Below are 16,200 nucleotides of genomic sequence, written 5' to 3' on the forward strand. Positions count from 1 at the left end.
CCTTCGCACAGCTACAGCCCTGCCCTGCCCAGCCCCTTCAGGTGACACTGCCAATCCACAGAAGATTCTGAGGAAGGGGAGTCAGAAGTGACATTCTGCTTCCTGCTGGAGTTCTGCGGTGGCCCTGTCTCTGCCTGGCCCTTCCTAGAAAGCCTTGACAACGCCCCAACTTGGTGCTCGAGACAGAGGGCGTACACGAGGGGCCCAGGGTCAAGGCAAACAGGGCCACCTCCCCATGTCCCTCATCAGGAGCCACCCTTGACACCTACACAGGCCACTTCCAGTCACATTCCAACGCTCTAGTGAGCAGGGGCCCTGAGTCACTGCAGCTCCCCCCCCCCCCCCGTCCTCTCTGGAACCAACAACCCCAACATGGTAGTCCCTGAGCTTGTGGCCTCTGCCCAGGGACAAGGCTAACAGGGTGAGGGTCTGAGGGCAGGCCATCTAGGATCATGCAAACCAAATGGCCGTGAGATCAGCCCACACCTAGCAGGGGCCCAGGCGGCCCTCATCTGCAGGGGGCAGTGAGCCAGGGAAGTATCTGTGGTTGAAACGAGGCCTGGCAGGCTCAGTCACTGTGGCCACAGGTGCACGCAACTGTACCCTGCTGTCCAGGCCTTCCTTTTTTTTTTAATTGAGACAGGGTCTTACTAAGTTCCCCAGGCTAGGCTTGAACCTGCCATCCTCCTGCCTCAGGCTTGCGAGCTCTGGAATTACAGGCGTGCGCCACCACGCCCGGCTAGGGCTTTTTGACGCATCCAGGCCTCTCCTTAGTCTGCCACAGAACCCGCTGCCCTCACCCCAGGCTGGAATGGCAACCTGCAGCTTGGAAGGCCAAGGAGTGAAGGTTCGCACCCAGGTTCCTACAAGAGAAAGCCAGAGAATGAATGAGCGCCCCGGAGGCTGAGGCAGGAGGGCAACCTAGCGAGCCCCAAAGTAAAAAGAAAAGATCTTTCCAAAACCAAGAGACCGCACTTCCATGTAGACTCAGTCCTGCCATACAAGCTAGAAAAGTGTCACCACACGTGTGCTTTGCCCGTGGAGGAGCCACTAGGGTGGCTCAAGCTGCACCCCCAGGGAGCCCTGGACCCCAAGGAAAGGGGAAAATGTAAATGCCGAGGAACAGCCCCAGGAGGCACCCCAGCTTGACAGATGGAAGCCCTAGCAGAGTAGTAGCAAGGGGGGAGCAGGGTGTGTTGGCATGGCTGGCACCTTGGCACCTGATGGGCAGAGGGGAGGATCTTGGTGAGTCGGGGCAGCTCTGGTAGCCTAAGACAGGATTGCAAGGCCTGGGTCAGGGCCTTTGTCACCTAAGCACAGGGTACCCCACAGAGCTAGCATAAGCATGACACACCCGAGTGTCCTCCAGGGGAAAGGCTTTGACCTGGGGACGCAGTGCAGAGGGGTACCTGAAAGCACCCAGCGTAGCACCTTCCTGGCGTGGGGTCACAGACTGGCCCACAGGTGAGCACAGAGACCAGTGAGGCGGGGCCTCGCACACGGCTTTGAAGGCTCACCTGTGTCGGGGAGAGCCCAGCCCCTTCCTCCACCTCCTCCCCTTCCTGGCCACCATGAGGTGCTCAGCCCTCCCTGACCGACCCTTCTACCGTGCTCTTCCCACCCTGGAACAAGAGGGACTCAAATGAAACCTGCCCTTGTGCTGTGGTGTTGGGGGTTGGGTTCCCACCACAGGAAGGTGACTGGCACAAGGCACAAGTCGAGGCTTTCAGCTGGCATGTGTGTGACAAGAGGCAAAGAGGTGCAGGTGAGGGCTGTCACCTGTTATCTCTGGTGTGCGGACGCCCACCCAGTGCTCCCAAAGCACCACAAGGGACTGAGACCACATGGGGTCTGAGGCACCAGACCAGGCAGACAGACCCTGAGATGCCACCTCAGCTGTAGTGACACAGGCCGGGGAAAGAGTATGAGGTGAGGTTGGAGAATCACTTGCACTCTGGCTAACTGGACTTGGGTACAGTGTAGCAACTCCCACGCAAGGTCAGCTCACCTAAGGTGCGGTAGGAGCCACATGTCCCAGTGAGGGCACCAAGCGCCACCTCCACTTGCAGGTGGGGCAGGGAGGGAGGCCAGGGGTGTAGCTGCTGTACTCCAGGCGCACACTGCCAGGCGCAGCAGAAACAAGTCTCCACGCGAAACCATGTTCACACATGTTCTTCTTTGAACCAAACTTCCATCAGAAATGGGAGAACGGATATACTAATTAGAAATACTAAACAACAAGCTGGGCGTGGTGGCGCACACCTGTAATCCCAGCACTCTGGGAGGCTAAGGCAAGAGCATTGCAAGTTCAAGCCCTGCCTGGGCAACTTAGCAAATTAGCAAAACCCTGTCTCAAAGTTAAAAAAAAAAAAAAGGATCCAGATGTGATACACACCTGCCCAGTCAGCACTCCGGCAGGCCGAAGCAGGAGGGTCACAAGGTTGAGGCCACATTGGTCATAATGCATTGGCTCCAGAGTGTCCCCCGAAAACCTTGGGTGCAGAGGGGACTTCTGGAAGGTGATTGGGTTATGGCGTGCTGCAGTCTTCATGGCTGAGTGTGCTGTTGATAGTGGTGGGTAAGAGCAGGTCACTGGGCTGTGACCCAGAAGGAAGGGTGTGTCCCTGGCCCCAGCCCCTTCCCGCGCTCTGCTTCCTGACTGCTGTGGGCGAGCAGCTCTCCTCCCCTGCCTGGCCCCTACGACGTCCCTGCCTTGGAGCCAGACAGCCATGGATCGAATCCTCTGAAACTGTGAGCCAAATAAACCTCCTTTACTTTGTGCTGTCTGGTGTTGCAATGGGAAAGCTAATTCACTTAGTGAGACTGCGCTCCAAAAGAAACATTTTCAAAAGGCTGAGAATGTAGATCAGTGGAAGCTGTTCACCTGGTGTACACAAGACCCTGGGTTTGATCAATCCTTGGTACCAGAAAGAAGGGAAAAAATGACCAGGCCTGGTGGCACCACCTGTAATCTCAGCACTGGGGAAGCCCAGGCAGGAGGATTTCTGCAAGTTCAAGGCCAGCCTGAACTGCTGTGAAACCCTGTCTCAAAAAGAAATTGAAGGGCTGGAGAGATGGCTCAGTGGTCTAAAGCACCTACTTAAAAAACAAGCTCAGCAAAGCATCAGGGACCGCGGTTCAATCCCCAGCACCACATGCCAGTCAGCCCCGCCCCCTGGTGGGCTGAGCTGGCCACACACACACACACACCTCTCTCTCTCTCTCTCTCTCTCTCTCTCTCTCTCTCTCAAATAAATTAAAAAAATAAAAAAAAAATTGAAAAGGGCTAGAGAGGTGGCTCAGGCCTACTATGCATAAGGCCCTGAGGTTTACCCCAGAACCACAAAAAAGTAAAAGGGAAAAGAAAAAGCTAGACTCCTCACCCAGAGAGGAGAATGTCCTCAGGCCTTCAGGATCCCTCCCCTGCGTTGCAGGGGGAGTATGCTATTACAGGCCAGTCTGCTGAATCTCTGTGGCCCTGTCACCATGGGTGTGGATGGAGACCCTGAAATGTTGCCACCACTTCGTCCTCTTGCCCTTGGAGCCGAAGCCAGAAGAGATCATCCTTCCTGTGCCGCCAGAAAGCCTCAGACCAGCCCCAGGGTGACGCCCAAGACACCAACAGGGGCCAGCCAGCTCAGGCTAGGACATCCCCAGGAAGCAATAGGAGGCCAAGTGTTCAGCGAGAAACTCCCTCTTTTGCGGTCGCTCCCTCCTGCAGGCCTAGCCTCGACAGCCACCCTCGAGGGAAAGGGAGCAGAAAGCACGTGGCAGGCCCTAGGCAGGCAGGGGTGCAGGCCTGTCCCACACGACACTGGATCTCACTGGCTTGCCGAGACTGGCTTTGAACTCGCAGACTCAAGCCACCCTCACCTGAGTGTCCTGCGAGAACCTTCTCTGCCTCTTACCAAGAACCAGGGGCACGGGCACAGGTAAGGGCAGGATCCAGAGGACAGGGCCCTGGGAAGACAGCCATCTGAGACTGGGATTAACAGGGCATGGTGGTGCTCACCTGTAATCCCAAACTAGTCAGGAGGTTGAGGCAGGGGCATCACAAGTTGGAGGCCAGCCTGGGCAATTTAGCCAGTATCTATCTCCAATTAATTAATTTAAACCCCAAAGCTGGGCATGGTGGTGCACGCCTATAATCCCAGCACTGGGGAGGCTGAAACAGGAAGATTGCTGCAAGTTTGAGGTCAGCCTGGGCTACAAAGTGAGCTCAAGGCCAGCCTGAACTGCACAGTGAGTTCATCTCAAAAAAATACAAAAAAACAAACAGGTGCAAAAAAAAAAGAAGAAGAAAGAAAGAAAGAAAGAAAGACAAAGAAAAAAGGGGCCGGGGAGATGGTTTAGTAGAATAAGCACTTGCCTGGCAAGTGCAAGGCCTAAGTTCAATCCCCGGTTCGGAAAAAAAAAAAGAGAAAGAAAGATATACATCAATGGCCAATTAGTCCTCGAAGATCTCATGGCACCACTCTGCTCCTTACAGTGACCTGATCCTACAGTAAGAGTCAAGGGTTACAGACATACACATTCCATCTATTGCTGGGGGACAAGGTCAAGGGAGTAGCCCCACCTTCCTTGGGTCAGAGACTATGGGTTCAGAGCCAAGAATTTTATTCATCTCTTCTCTTCATGAAGGTTTCTGTTCTACCTCAAACTAGGAAATAGTTCAGAAGAAAGTGTTAAATAAAAATAACAGGAAGCCAGGCACAGCGGTGCACACCTGTCATCCCAGTACTCCAGGAGCTGTGGTACAAGGATCACGATGAGTTAGAGACCAGCCTGGGCTAAATAGTGAATTCAAGCCCAGCCTGAGCTACATAGTGAGATCTTGGTTTTTTTTTTTGTTTTTTTTTTTTTTTTTTCCGGAACCGGGGATTGAACTCAGGCCCTTGTGCTTGCCAGGGAAGCACTTATTCCATTGAGCCATATCCCCGGCCCCTGAGATCTTGTTTTAAACAAACAAACAAACAAACAAACAAACAGACCCTGTCTCAAAACACCAGGACAAACCAACAAATAAGAGGCTGCTGAGCTGAGTAGTGCACACCTATAATCTGAGCACTCTGAAAGGCTGAAGCAGGAGGGCCCAAATTTGAGGCCAGCCTGAGTAACTTAGTGATTTAGTGGGACCCCATCTCAAACTTTAAAGAGAAAAAAAAAAAAACTGGGGATGTAGGTCAATGTGAAGCCCTATATTCAATCTACAACACCAAAAAGGAAAAGGGAAAATATTCTAGAATTTCTTTTCCTCTACATGGATGACAGAAACTCTACTGCAAAGCTAGCTATGACCTCTGAAGAGACTAAGCTTCACCTACCTCTTTTGGAGGAGGCTGTAAAGAAATTCTGTTAACTGCTGCTCATTCATGACTGCATCCAGCAGCCCGCCACTGCCCGGTGTAGTTGGCCCGCCCCTCAAGTGGAGACTAAGCTACATCCCCAGCTCTTTTCATCTTGGATTCTGAGACATCTTATCTTGCTAAATTACCCAGGCTGAGAATGAAGTTGCAGTCCTCCTGCCTCAGCCTCCGAGAGCGCTGGGATTAGAGGTGTGCATTACAGTATCCTGCACAAATGCTCAGTTCTGATAAAGCTGATCCAGCAAGCTTTTATTTGTTCTAAGTAACCTTTGCTGTTGATGCAAAACCAAATATCTACCTCAAATTCCTTTCAAGACCAGCGTTACCAAAGTTGATTTTCCATCGAAGGCTGCTGTTTTTCCAGGTCTCCGACCTATGGCTTGCCCGGGCAGGGGCGCCCCAGCATGGCGCTCTCCGGGCCTCGCTGGGGCAAGCTTTTGCAACTTGCTCAGAGCAAAGCATTAGCAGCACCCACTCGAATGGCCTGCGTGACACATGGCAGGCCCAGCCAGGTAGGAGCACCAGGATCCAGGGGCTTCTTGTACTGGGCCCTGCGGAGGTCACAGTGCCCACTGCTTGGCACCACAGATACCTAAGAGGCCCCCAAGTTCGGTGACCAAACTCAAGCCTGACTGCGCCAGAAAGGGACCGCGTGTGAGCGCTGTGTGCACCTGCCCAAGGTGCTGCACTGTATTCCCATTGTTCTGGATTGCTTTGGGGACAGAGGTGGCCGGACTGCGATCAGGGTGCACCAGGAGGTCAGAACGCAGGTCGGAGGGCTTTCACTTGTTCGGCTTCTAGACAGAACACACGGGGGAAGGAAGGCGGTCCAGGCGCTCCGTGCTTGGCCCTGGCCCCTCGGATTCTGCAGCCTTCCCCACCTGCACCTCCCGCGTTCCTCCGTGGCGCCCACAGCGCCTCACGATTCCTCGCTTCTGCCCAGACGATCGCCCCCCCCGCGCCCCCCCGGACCCGACCTCAAGGTACAAAAGCTGGAAAGAAGGCTCTCCCACCCAAAATGAGGCAGAGGGCTACTTCCGGGGAGGGACAAGCGTGGGGCGGGAGGCGGCCTGCCGAGGGCCCCGCCCGATCCCGGCACCGACTGACGTGAGGCGGAGGCGGGGCCGGCTCGGCTCCTCCGCCTGCGGCCCGTGCTGGGGCGGGGCCGGGAAGCCGCGGACCCTCCCTGGTCCGCCATTGCCGGGCCTCACTGGCCCTTCTGCGCTTCGCCCTCGCCTGCTGTCTTCCGGCTGAGGGCAGCCGGCCCGCAGAGCATCTCCCCGCCGAGCCCTCGTCTACCCGCGGCCAGGCAAGTGCACGGGAGAACCACGCCATAGCCCGGTCCGGAGGCTTCCTTGGCCCGACCGTGAGCCGCCGGCTTCCCGAGGGCTTGCAGAAACAAATAGCACTGATCGTGCCGCCCCGCGCAGGGGCCCGGCGCAAGCTGTCCCTAACGCCAGCCAAACCTGTTCTGCTTCGTCCCCCTCAGAGCGCACAGTCCCAAAACTGTGCACCCGCCGGTGGTCCCAGCCCAGCGGGAGACGTGGACATGAGGTTGGCAGGTGGGTGGCTTCCACAGTGCGCCGGAAAGAGGCCCAGGTGCCCCAACTTTGTGTCAAGACGGGCCCGGGCAAGCCGCTGGCTTCGCACATTCACCCTGACCTTGAGCCAATCCTTTCACCCCTGAGCATTTCAGTTCCCAGGTCGTGAGATGAGGACGAGGGTGGCCAGGCCCATCCGCTCAGAGCCAAGGGGCTGCTCCTTGGCGAATGAGGTGTGCCAGAATCCCCCAGAGGCCTGGCAGCTGGGGAGAGGAGAGAGAGTTGGAGAGGCAGGGCTGGGTGCTAGCCAGGGCAGCTCAGGTGTCGCCACCACCTTCTCCAGGGCAAGGCTAGGGGGAGGAGGAGGAAAGCAGGACCCAGGCTGGGAGGGCAGCTGGGCCTGCTGGGGAGCAGCTTGCCCTTGTCCTCTGAGCGCGCTGTGAAGTGGCAAGCACTGGGGTGTGGGTGCCAGGGCGGGAGTCAGCAGTGACTCACTGCCCCATGGCAACGTGGGCCAACCTCTGTGAATGAGATCACCGGCAAAGGGCACAGGTGGGGACGGGCAGCAACGCCGTGATCAGCCAGCCTTTGGGAGGCCTGCAGTGTCGAGAATTTGGGTGGGGACGGCGTGCTGTCCTGGAAGCCAGGAGCGAAAGACTTGTGTTAGCAGAAGGGCATGGGCAGTCCACTGAAAGGTCAAGGAGGCCGAGAGTCCACAGGTGACAAAGAGTGTGACACCATGAAGTGGCACCATGAAGATCAGAACTGGCCTTGGCCCCAAGCTGTGTCTTTGGGGTGATGGGGGCCAAATCAAATTGGAGCAGGTTGGGGCAACAGTGCGGGGGGTGGCAGGGGCAAGCGTAGAAGAGTCTAGAAGAGCCGGAGTGGAAAGAAATTGAGGAGGGAGCAAGGGCGCGGTGTGGCCTGGGAGGAGAGCTTCCCAGCTCCGCTTGCTTAAGACAGTGATGTCCACAACCCAGGATACAGAGCAAGATGGAGAGCAGGGTCTCCACTGCCTGAACTCAGGGTGGGCAGGGAGCACAGGCACCAGCTGGCAGCAGTGGCAGGGATGCAGACAGCTGCCAAGCCCAGAGGCAGGAGCTGACAGGTCCTGGAGGAAGATGCGGGACCTTCAGGGCCATGAGTCCCAAAAGGCCCTCACAGCTGCCAATGAGAAGAGAGTCCACAGGCAGCCCTAAGGCTTGAGCTCCACCTCTTCCTCCTGCCTGCCCAGCAGATGGAGTCTCACTGCTGGAGCTCGATGGATGGCCGGAGGAGCCCACATGCCTGTCGCCTGGCTCCTATTTCCCAAGAGGAAGGGCAGAGACGGCCCAAGAGGCAGGGGTCACCCCAGGGTTCCCTGGTTCCTGAGGCGGGCCTGCCTGTGTCTGTCCAGGCCCCCTTCGCATCGTGGTCCTAGTCGTTGCCATGGGTCTCACCTGGATCGTCGGCAGCACCCTCCTGGGTGGGCCTGGTGGTGGCTTTCCTCGCATCCAGCACCTCTTCACCAGTGAGTGTGAGCCCATGAGGGTCCCTGGGTGGGGATCACTTCCCTGGCAGGGTGCACTCTGCCCATCTCCTGGCACCAAGTGCCACCTTTCCCTTTCCAAGCAAGCATGACAGCTCAATGAGCAACACCTAAGGCTTGGAAGGCACCCAGCAGGCTCTCCAATGGGATCCTCACATGAGGAGTGTCTCTTCACTCTATGACTGGGGCAGGATGCCCAAAGTACTCTGTGGCTCCAATCTCCCCCTTTGCAGGAGCAAAAGAGTGGTATTCAGTTTTGCTTCTGAGTCACTTAGACTTACAATGAGGCCTGGCCTCAAGGCTACCATGTTAACAAAAACTACTCTCATCCCACAGGCCCAGAGAGCTCTGTGACTGCAGGTGAGGCTGTGTCCCCACCCTCTTCTCCCTTGTGCGGTCCTCAGGGTGGCAGTTCTCTCCCCATCTCCCTCAGCACAGGGGCCTCTCCCAGCAGCCAGCTCCCTGCCGTGGCGGCCACTATAATACACGATGCAGGGGGAGGTAGCATGCAGCCAAAGATTGCTAGTGCAGAGGGGAGGCTTGGGGACTGGGGAGCTAGTTCAGCAGCATGAGCACCTGCCTGGTAAGTGCATGGGCCAGAGTTTGATCTCCAGTCCCCCCAAAAAAATAAGGGGAAGGAGAAATGGATTAGGAGAGGAGGGAACCGGCCCCTTCCTGGGCCAGTCAGCTCTCCTGCCAAGGGACATCGGGACCCACCTCTTTAGCAAATCCTTGCCTGGCCACACCTTTGCTTGCCTTCTTCCTAGAGGATTCTGTCTGTCTGTCTCTGTCTCTGTCTCTGGTCTCTCCTCTTCTCTTCTGTCTCCCTCTCCCTCTCCCTCTCCCTCTCCCTCACTGGTACTGGAGGTCTCGGAATGAAATCCAGGGCCTTGGCACTAAGCAGCACACACAGCCTTGTTTGTTTGTTTCTGTGTAGTCTATGCTGGCTCAAAGTCACAGCAATCCTCCCACCTCAGCCTCCTGGGTGCTGGGATTATAGGTGTGCACCACCATGCCCAGCTTTTTCTTTCTTCTTTTTTTTTTTTTTTTTTGCAGAACCAGCGATTGAACTCAGGCCCTTCCACTTGCCAGGCAAATGTTTATTCCATTGAGCCATCTCCCTGGCCCCCTCTCTTTCTTATTTATTTATTTATTTATTTTTTTGGTGGAACCGGGGATTGAACTCAGGCCTTGTGCTTGTCAGGCAAGCACTTATTCTACTGAGCCATCTCCCCGGCCCCTTTATTATTTATTTTGACACAGTGTCTTTTTATTTTTTTATTTTTTTTTTAAATTTTTTTAATTTTTATTTATTTGAGAGAGAGAGAGTGTGTGTGTGGTGTGTGTGTGTGTGGCCAGCTCAGCCCACCAGGGGGCGGGCTGGCTGGCATGTGGTGCTGGGGGATTGAACCGCGGTCCCTGATGCTTTGCTAAGCTTGTTCTAAGTAGGTGCTTTAGACCACTGAGCCATCTCTCCAGCCCCCACAGTGTCTTTTTAAAGTGCCTGAGCTAAACTCAAAGTTTTGAACACCCAGCCTCAGCTTGCCAAACCCCTCCACCTGGTTGTTTTGTTTTCTTTTTTCAGACTGGGTCTTGGTCTGCAATCCACGCTGGCTTGCAATTGGCTGTTGTAGTCCAGGCTGCCCTTGACCTCAGGCTCTTTTTGCCTCAGCCTCCTGAATGTTGGGAATACGGGGGTATACCACCATACCCACCTACTGTACATATTTCTACCAACTTTCTCTTTTTTAATGTATTTAGTACAGGGTATACAGGGTCTCACTACACAGATTGGACTTGTAGTGATCCTCCTGCCTCAGACTCCCCAGTGCTGGGACTACAGGCATACGCCACCACACCCAGTTTTGGTGGCCAGCAAAGCATGCCCGGGGTTCCAGGGCCAGCAAATTATGTGGTACTGGGGATCGAAAGCACCTCAGTGCTTAGGCAGCTGAGCTATCTCCCCAGCCCCCAACCCTCTCTTAAAGGCAAACTAGGCCCTTCCATGTATCTGAGGACACTACAGCTTCTGCCTGTGGCCCAACCCAAAGCTGTAGCCATGCAGAAGCGCCCTCCTTCCTGGCACCAAGATGAACATCAGTGTCCCAGGGCTGCGTAACGAAGAGCCAGCACACGTGTGAGGGAAAGCATGTTCCCTTTTGCACAGCTCCGGAGGCAGAAGTAGGAGGCAGAGGGGCCACGGGGTGCTCTGTCCATCTAAAGCTCCAGAGGAAGGGGCTTCAGCCTGGTGCAGATCCTCAGAGCCTTCCTCGGTGCACTGAGGCTTGTGGCTGCGTTCTGCTCATTTCTACTGCCCTGTCACAGGGCCACCTCTTTCTTTGTCACTTCTGCCTTTATAAGGCCTCAGCCTGCTGCAGCATGACCTCATTTTTACTGATCTATGTGCAGAGACCCTGTTTCCAAACAAGGCCACATTCTGAGGTGCTGGCAGTTAGGGTTCCAGGGTATGTTTGTGTTCTTGGTTTTGTTGAGGCAGGGTTTTGCTGTGTAGCCCCACTTCTATTGTATTGTGTCTTTTGTAGAGATGCAGTTCTGAGCACAGCAGAGGCCATCCCCCTCCTACCCCTCACTTTGGGGTCTCGGACCTGGAAGCCTCTGCACCTTTGGGCTCCGAGCCTGGTTTACTCTGCCCATTTTGTTTGTGGCTGTGCATGGGCTGTGGCCACGCCTTGAGCCCCTGAATTACTGTCACCTGGCCAGAGCAGAGTGGCTGTTGAAGTGTTCCTTACCTTGCCTAGAGCCACACCCTCCCGCACTGGCTCCCTACCCCTCCTGTGGATCTCAAGTGACTCTGGGGCCAGGTCACTGGGTCACAACTCTGTCCTTATTCAGAACCACGGGCCAAAAAGTACAAGTGCGGCCTGCCCCAGCCATGTCCTGCGGAGCACCTCGCCTTCCGCATGGTCAGCGGTGCTGCCAACGTAATTGGGCCCAAGATCTGCCTGGAGGACAAGATGTGAGCTCGGGGCCCACAGGGCAGGAGGTGGGGGCTCCTAAGGAGGAGAGAACCCGTGTGACAGTGGTGGCCTCTGTCCCCTGTCAGGCTCATGAGCAGTGTGAAGGACAATGTGGGCCGTGGACTGAACATTGCCCTGGTAAATGGTGAGTCCCCATGCCATGCTGTCCCTCCTTCCCCATCTCCGTACAGCTGCTGTGTTTGCCAGGTGCCCCTCCAGGAGCCCCCAGAGCTATCAGAAGGGTCCCAGCAGAGGCCACCCAAGAACAAAGCAGGCAGCCACATGCAGGCCTCAAGTGAACACTGGCTCTGTGGCTTTGGGCCCAACAGGATGGGGAGTAGAGTGTTTGCAAAGCTCTGAAATCCGGCTGTAGTGGTGTACCCCTGGAATCCTAGCACTTGGGAGGCTGAGGCAGGAGGATCAGGGTCACCACGACTCGGAGGCCAGCCTGGGCTACATAGTCCAAGGCCATCCTAGACTGTACAGTGAGACCCTGTCTCAAAAAGCCAAAAATAAAACAGTAAACGGAGCTTTTGGAAGAGTCGCAGCCAGTTGCTACCTGGGCCCTTGAGCGGGTGGCACGAATGGCACCTTGGTCACTCAGGAGGTCTCCTTTCTCTTAATGCAGGAGTGAGTGGCGAGCTCATCGAGGCCCGGGCCTTCGACATGTGGGCCGGAGGTAAGTAAGGCCAGCCCCTTCCGCCCTCTGTGGCCTGGACTTGAGGGGTGGGAGGGGTCACCAGTCAGGATACAGGTTATGCTTCTTGCTACTTTGTCCCTTGATGGGGCTTTTTCTCCACTGGGGCGAGGGTGTGTAGGGAAGGGCCACACCTGTGGGCCTAAAGCCCTGTGTTCTGTGAGCCACCCACATCCCCAGATGTCAACGACCTGCTAAAGTTCATTCGGCCACTGCACGAAGGCACCCTGGTGTTCGTGGCATCCTATGACGACCCAGCCACCAAGTAAGTGACCACCCAGGGGAGCCTGAGCCAGGCCCAGAGGCAGCCTGGGCTCACCTGTCTTCCGGCTTGTGGCAGGATGAATGAGGAGACCAGGAAGCTGTTCAGCGAGCTGGGCAGCAGGAACGCCAAGGAGCTGGCCTTCCGCGACAGCTGGGTGTTCGTGGGCGCCAAGGGTGTGCAGAACAAGAGTCCCTTCGAGCAGGTACAGCAGCAGTGCCCTTCTGTCCACAGTGGGGTTCAGCTTTTCGGATGTGTTTGACCTTGGGGAGGAGGGGTCTTTGGTTTTCTTTGTTTGGTTTTGGGCGGGGTTGTTTTGTTTTGTTTTGACTCAGGGTCTCATTGCGTAGTATAGGCTGGCCTCAAGCTCACAGTGACCCTCCTGCCTCAGCCTTCCGAAGGCTGAGGTGACAGGCCTGTGCCATCAGACTGAGCTTCTAAAGGGTCTTGGAGTGGCCAAGTTTGCACTCTGGCAAGGTCACAACCAAGAAGCCGTCCTCCCCAACATCTCCGTGATGCGCAAGCCTGCCTGCGTCCTCTGAAGCCCAGGGGTCCTCTGTCTTGCAGCGCTGTGCACTCTGCCTTTCAGGGTCGCACATGTCAGTGCCTGTGTTTGCAGTAGGGAGCAGGAGAGCCCCCAGTTGCCAGCCTCACACTGGAAAGGTTCCTGGCCCCGACCAAGCCAGTGTCACCAAATCCTGCTCCCCACGATACACAAACACATTTCTAGAAAACTCTGATGATGAAAAAATAGCTTGACGTGTTGGGCAAGGTAGTGCATGCCCGGCATCGCAGCACCTGGAAGGCTAAGTAGGAGGATTGCCGTGAGTTAGAGGCCAGCCTGGACCATAAGACCTTGTGTCAGAAAGCCAAAACAAAACAAAAAAAGAAAAGGCAGGCAGGCTCGAGCTGCCCACCGCAGGCCTGGCTCTGGCTGCAGGTCGCAGGCTCCTGACAGCAGGAACCATCATCCTCCCTCCCCCTGTAATGTTCCCTCCCTGCTGGCCCGGAGCCCACATAGGCTGTCCCTCCCCTTGTCCCATCCCTGCAGCACGTGAAGAACAGCAAACACACCAACAAGTACGAGGGCTGGCCCGAGGCACTGGAGATGGAAGGCTGCATCCCTCGGCGCAGTGTGGCCAGCTAGCGCACGGGCCCGGCCCGGCCGGGGCTCTGGCACAACCACAGCCTTGCAGGTGCCCTTGGCATGGGAGGCCGGGTACCTCTGTCCTCCTACAGCTGCCTTGAGGCCCGCCCCTCCCAGCCTTTCCCCTCCACCCGAGGGCCCAACTGCAAGGGCCCTGGGTGCCTGCTCCTGTCACCAAACAGTGCCATCCAGAGCAGTGTCCCTGCCACATCCTGCAGCAGAAGGGGTCCTGGAACAGCAGATGGCAACAGCATGCAGTCCCGGGAGCTGCCCAGCAGGTGGCCTCTTAACCCATGGTCCACAGCAGTCAGGAAGCTGAGCAGACAGCCTGTGTCCCCAAGCCTTGTACCCACGCCCCACACCGATGGAGACCCATGCTGAACAAAGCTGGCCCCAGCTGGTGCCACTCAAAGCTGGGCCTGGGACATGTGGCCTGCAAGGACTGGGACAGGAAATAAAACAGGCACAGCCAGGTGGGGTGGCCACGCCTGTGATCCCAGCCTGCACTGGGGAGGCTGAGGCAGGAGGATTCCTTTGAGTTTGAGGCCAGCCTGGACTACATAGTGAGACACTGTCTCAAAAGACAAAATAAATAAATAAAAGCAAGGGCGCAGAAGTATGTGGGTGTATGAAGAGACAAGGTGGTTTGGACTTCCCAGACATGAGCAAACAGGGCACTTCAGCCATCCCACACGTGGCAGTGGCAGCTGCAGAAGTGCTCCCAACACTGGGAAACGCGACCCTCAAGAAACAAAAGTAAAGCCAGGCGTTGTGACACACTTCTGTCATCCCAGCTGGGGCAGAAGGATCCCCAAGTGTTCCAAGGGCAGCCTGGATTACCTAGGAAGACTCAAAAAACAAAGATGAATGTATTCTAGGGACAAGCACATGTCGAGTTAGAAGCCCACCAGGGAAGAAGTGGCTCATGCCAGGACTGCCAAGGTGGGGCCGGAGGGGCTGCGGGGCAGCGCAGTGGGACACGCGTGCCTGGCCTGCGTGAGGCTCTAGCCTTCCCAGTATCCCCCCGCCTCCAAAAAGGAAAAGAAAGTAAAGCGCAAGGAGGGAGGAGGACTCAGCCCTGAGCTGGTGCCTTGCAGAGCGTGCTCTTTCGCAGGCGGTTTGTGGCCACAGCCGCAGTGAGCAAGGACAGAGCTCCTAGTTTCAGGCTGTGGGTTTGGAGTTCTGACAAAATTGCGCAGTGACGTCCTTCCACCACTGAAGCATCTACCGTGTCCATATTCGTAAATCTTCCTACGGAGGATGCCTCGTGGCCAGACTGGAGGGAACAGCATAGTCCGCTCCCTCACCCTCTACCTGGCTTGCAGGCAGGCGCGCCGCCAGCATCCTCAGCCGCACACACTCCTCTCACCTGCGTCAGGTGAATCGACTTTGTTCTCTGTCAGCACCACAGTTCATGCAACCCCTGCTGTCAGGCCATTGTCCCTGTTGCAGAGAAAGAAGTTGAGGAGCCTGGGGAACGTCAGAGCTGCAGTGGAGCCAAGGTGTGAAAAGCTGGGTGGGGAGGATTCTGCATTCTGTGCAGGACTGCCCTGAAGCAGAGCAAGAAGGGAAAGCTGACAGCGAGGCCCATGCAGGCCACGCCCAGCCTAGTCCCACCCCAACAGGGAGAAGGGAGGAGCCTGGGGAAAACACCCTGCAGGTAGGCCACGCCCCTTCCGAGCAGGCCACACCTCCTAGCAAGGGAGGAGCCAGGAGGCAGATACACCCTGTAGGCCACGCCTCTTCCAAGGCCCGCCCTTCCTAACATCCTGTGAGCCCGGCCTTTACCAGTCTTTACCTTTGGAAGACCCCCTGTGAGCGCACAGGCTTGGGACACATAGGTAGAAATCAGACCACACAGGTTGGCAACTTGGTGTCAGGTAACCCTCACCTCACCGGCAGCCGAGACAATTGTGGTGAGTGTCCAGCCCTCCTCCGCTGACCCGTGGGGCCAAGGAACGTCCCCAGGTGCCTGCCCGGGGCCAGCCTCTCTGCTACACACTAGGGAGGTATGCGAGAGGGATGGTGCTGGCCCTGCCCCAGTGGCAGGCACCAGTGTCACACAGGACAGGCAGCTTCATCACACACTTGGCCCAGCCCGGCTTAGGTCACGCCAGTCTACCCTGATCGTTTACCACACCTTGAGGTACCACAACCCAAAGCGAAAGGGGCACAAGAAAAGCAGGCTGCGGCTGAGTGTTGTGATGCACACCTGTCATCCTAGCACCCCGGAGGCTTAGGCAGGAGGATCACTGCCTGTTTGAGGCCAGTTTGGACCACATGGGCCATGAGGCGTTCAAGACCAGCCTGGACTATACAGCAACACCCTCTCTCAAAAAACCATCAACAACAAAAAAGAGAATGGGATTTACTGTCGCTATAACAGACCCCAAGGCCTCATTGTGGCTCTGCTGTCCTGGTCTTGCTGTGGTTTCTCAGTATGCTGTCTGCCCCTGGAAGTTGGGGGCCATGATGGAGGTCCCAGTTTAGCAACCCCATCAGAAACATGCTCCTGCCTTCCCAGAGTTCAGTACAGTCCCTGGGGACCAACTTGCCTGCGGGCCACGTGGTCCTGTCCACGCCATTCTCAATGCATGAGGTCACCCAGCTCAGCCACCCTTCACTCAGCCTGGTTTTTTTCTTTTCTTTCTTTCTTTCTTTCTTTCTTTCTTTCTTTCTTT

The 16,200-nt window shown here is 56.3% G+C and overlaps 1 protein-coding gene across 3 annotated transcripts; it reads left to right on the forward strand.

Moving 5' to 3' along the window:
- Window positions 1-6,593: 6,593 nt before the first annotated feature.
- Window positions 6,594-13,690, forward strand: Fam3a (family with sequence similarity 3 member A). 3 transcript variants are annotated; one of them, XM_004645077.2, is made up of 10 exons: window positions 6,600-6,675; window positions 6,856-6,928; window positions 8,304-8,417; window positions 8,772-8,795; window positions 11,289-11,412; window positions 11,500-11,558; window positions 12,042-12,092; window positions 12,291-12,375; window positions 12,451-12,577; window positions 13,424-13,690. In XM_004645077.2, exons 2-10 carry the CDS (start codon window positions 6,916-6,918, stop codon window positions 13,517-13,519), a joined length of 693 nt encoding a protein of 230 aa, XP_004645134.1. In that variant the 5' UTR covers window positions 6,600-6,675; window positions 6,856-6,915; the 3' UTR covers window positions 13,520-13,690. The 3 variants fall into 3 exon arrangements, with proteins under 3 accessions (XP_023561112.1, XP_004645134.1, XP_023561113.1); XM_023705345.1 differs by lacking the exon at window positions 13,424-13,690 and adding an exon at window positions 12,764-13,417; XM_023705344.1 differs by lacking the exon at window positions 6,856-6,928 and having other exon boundaries at window positions 6,594-6,675.
- The last annotated feature ends 2,510 nt before the right edge of the window (window positions 13,691-16,200 follow it).

The sequence above is a fragment of the Octodon degus genome, unplaced genomic scaffold, assembly GCF_000260255.1.
Source record: "Octodon degus isolate 3935 unplaced genomic scaffold, OctDeg1.0 scaffold00218, whole genome shotgun sequence".
NCBI classification, from domain to species: Eukaryota; Metazoa; Chordata; class Mammalia; order Rodentia; family Octodontidae; genus Octodon; species Octodon degus.

Excerpts from the sequence above, each read along its gene's own strand:
- Fam3a (XM_004645077.2), top strand. Across the intron at positions 11,413-11,499 it reads ATCTGCCTGGAGGACAAGAT|GCTCATGAGCAGTGTGAAGG; the intron begins GTGAGCTCGGGG and ends GTCCCCTGTCAG. Across the intron at positions 12,376-12,450 it reads TATGACGACCCAGCCACCAA|GATGAATGAGGAGACCAGGA; the intron begins GTAAGTGACCAC and ends GGCTTGTGGCAG.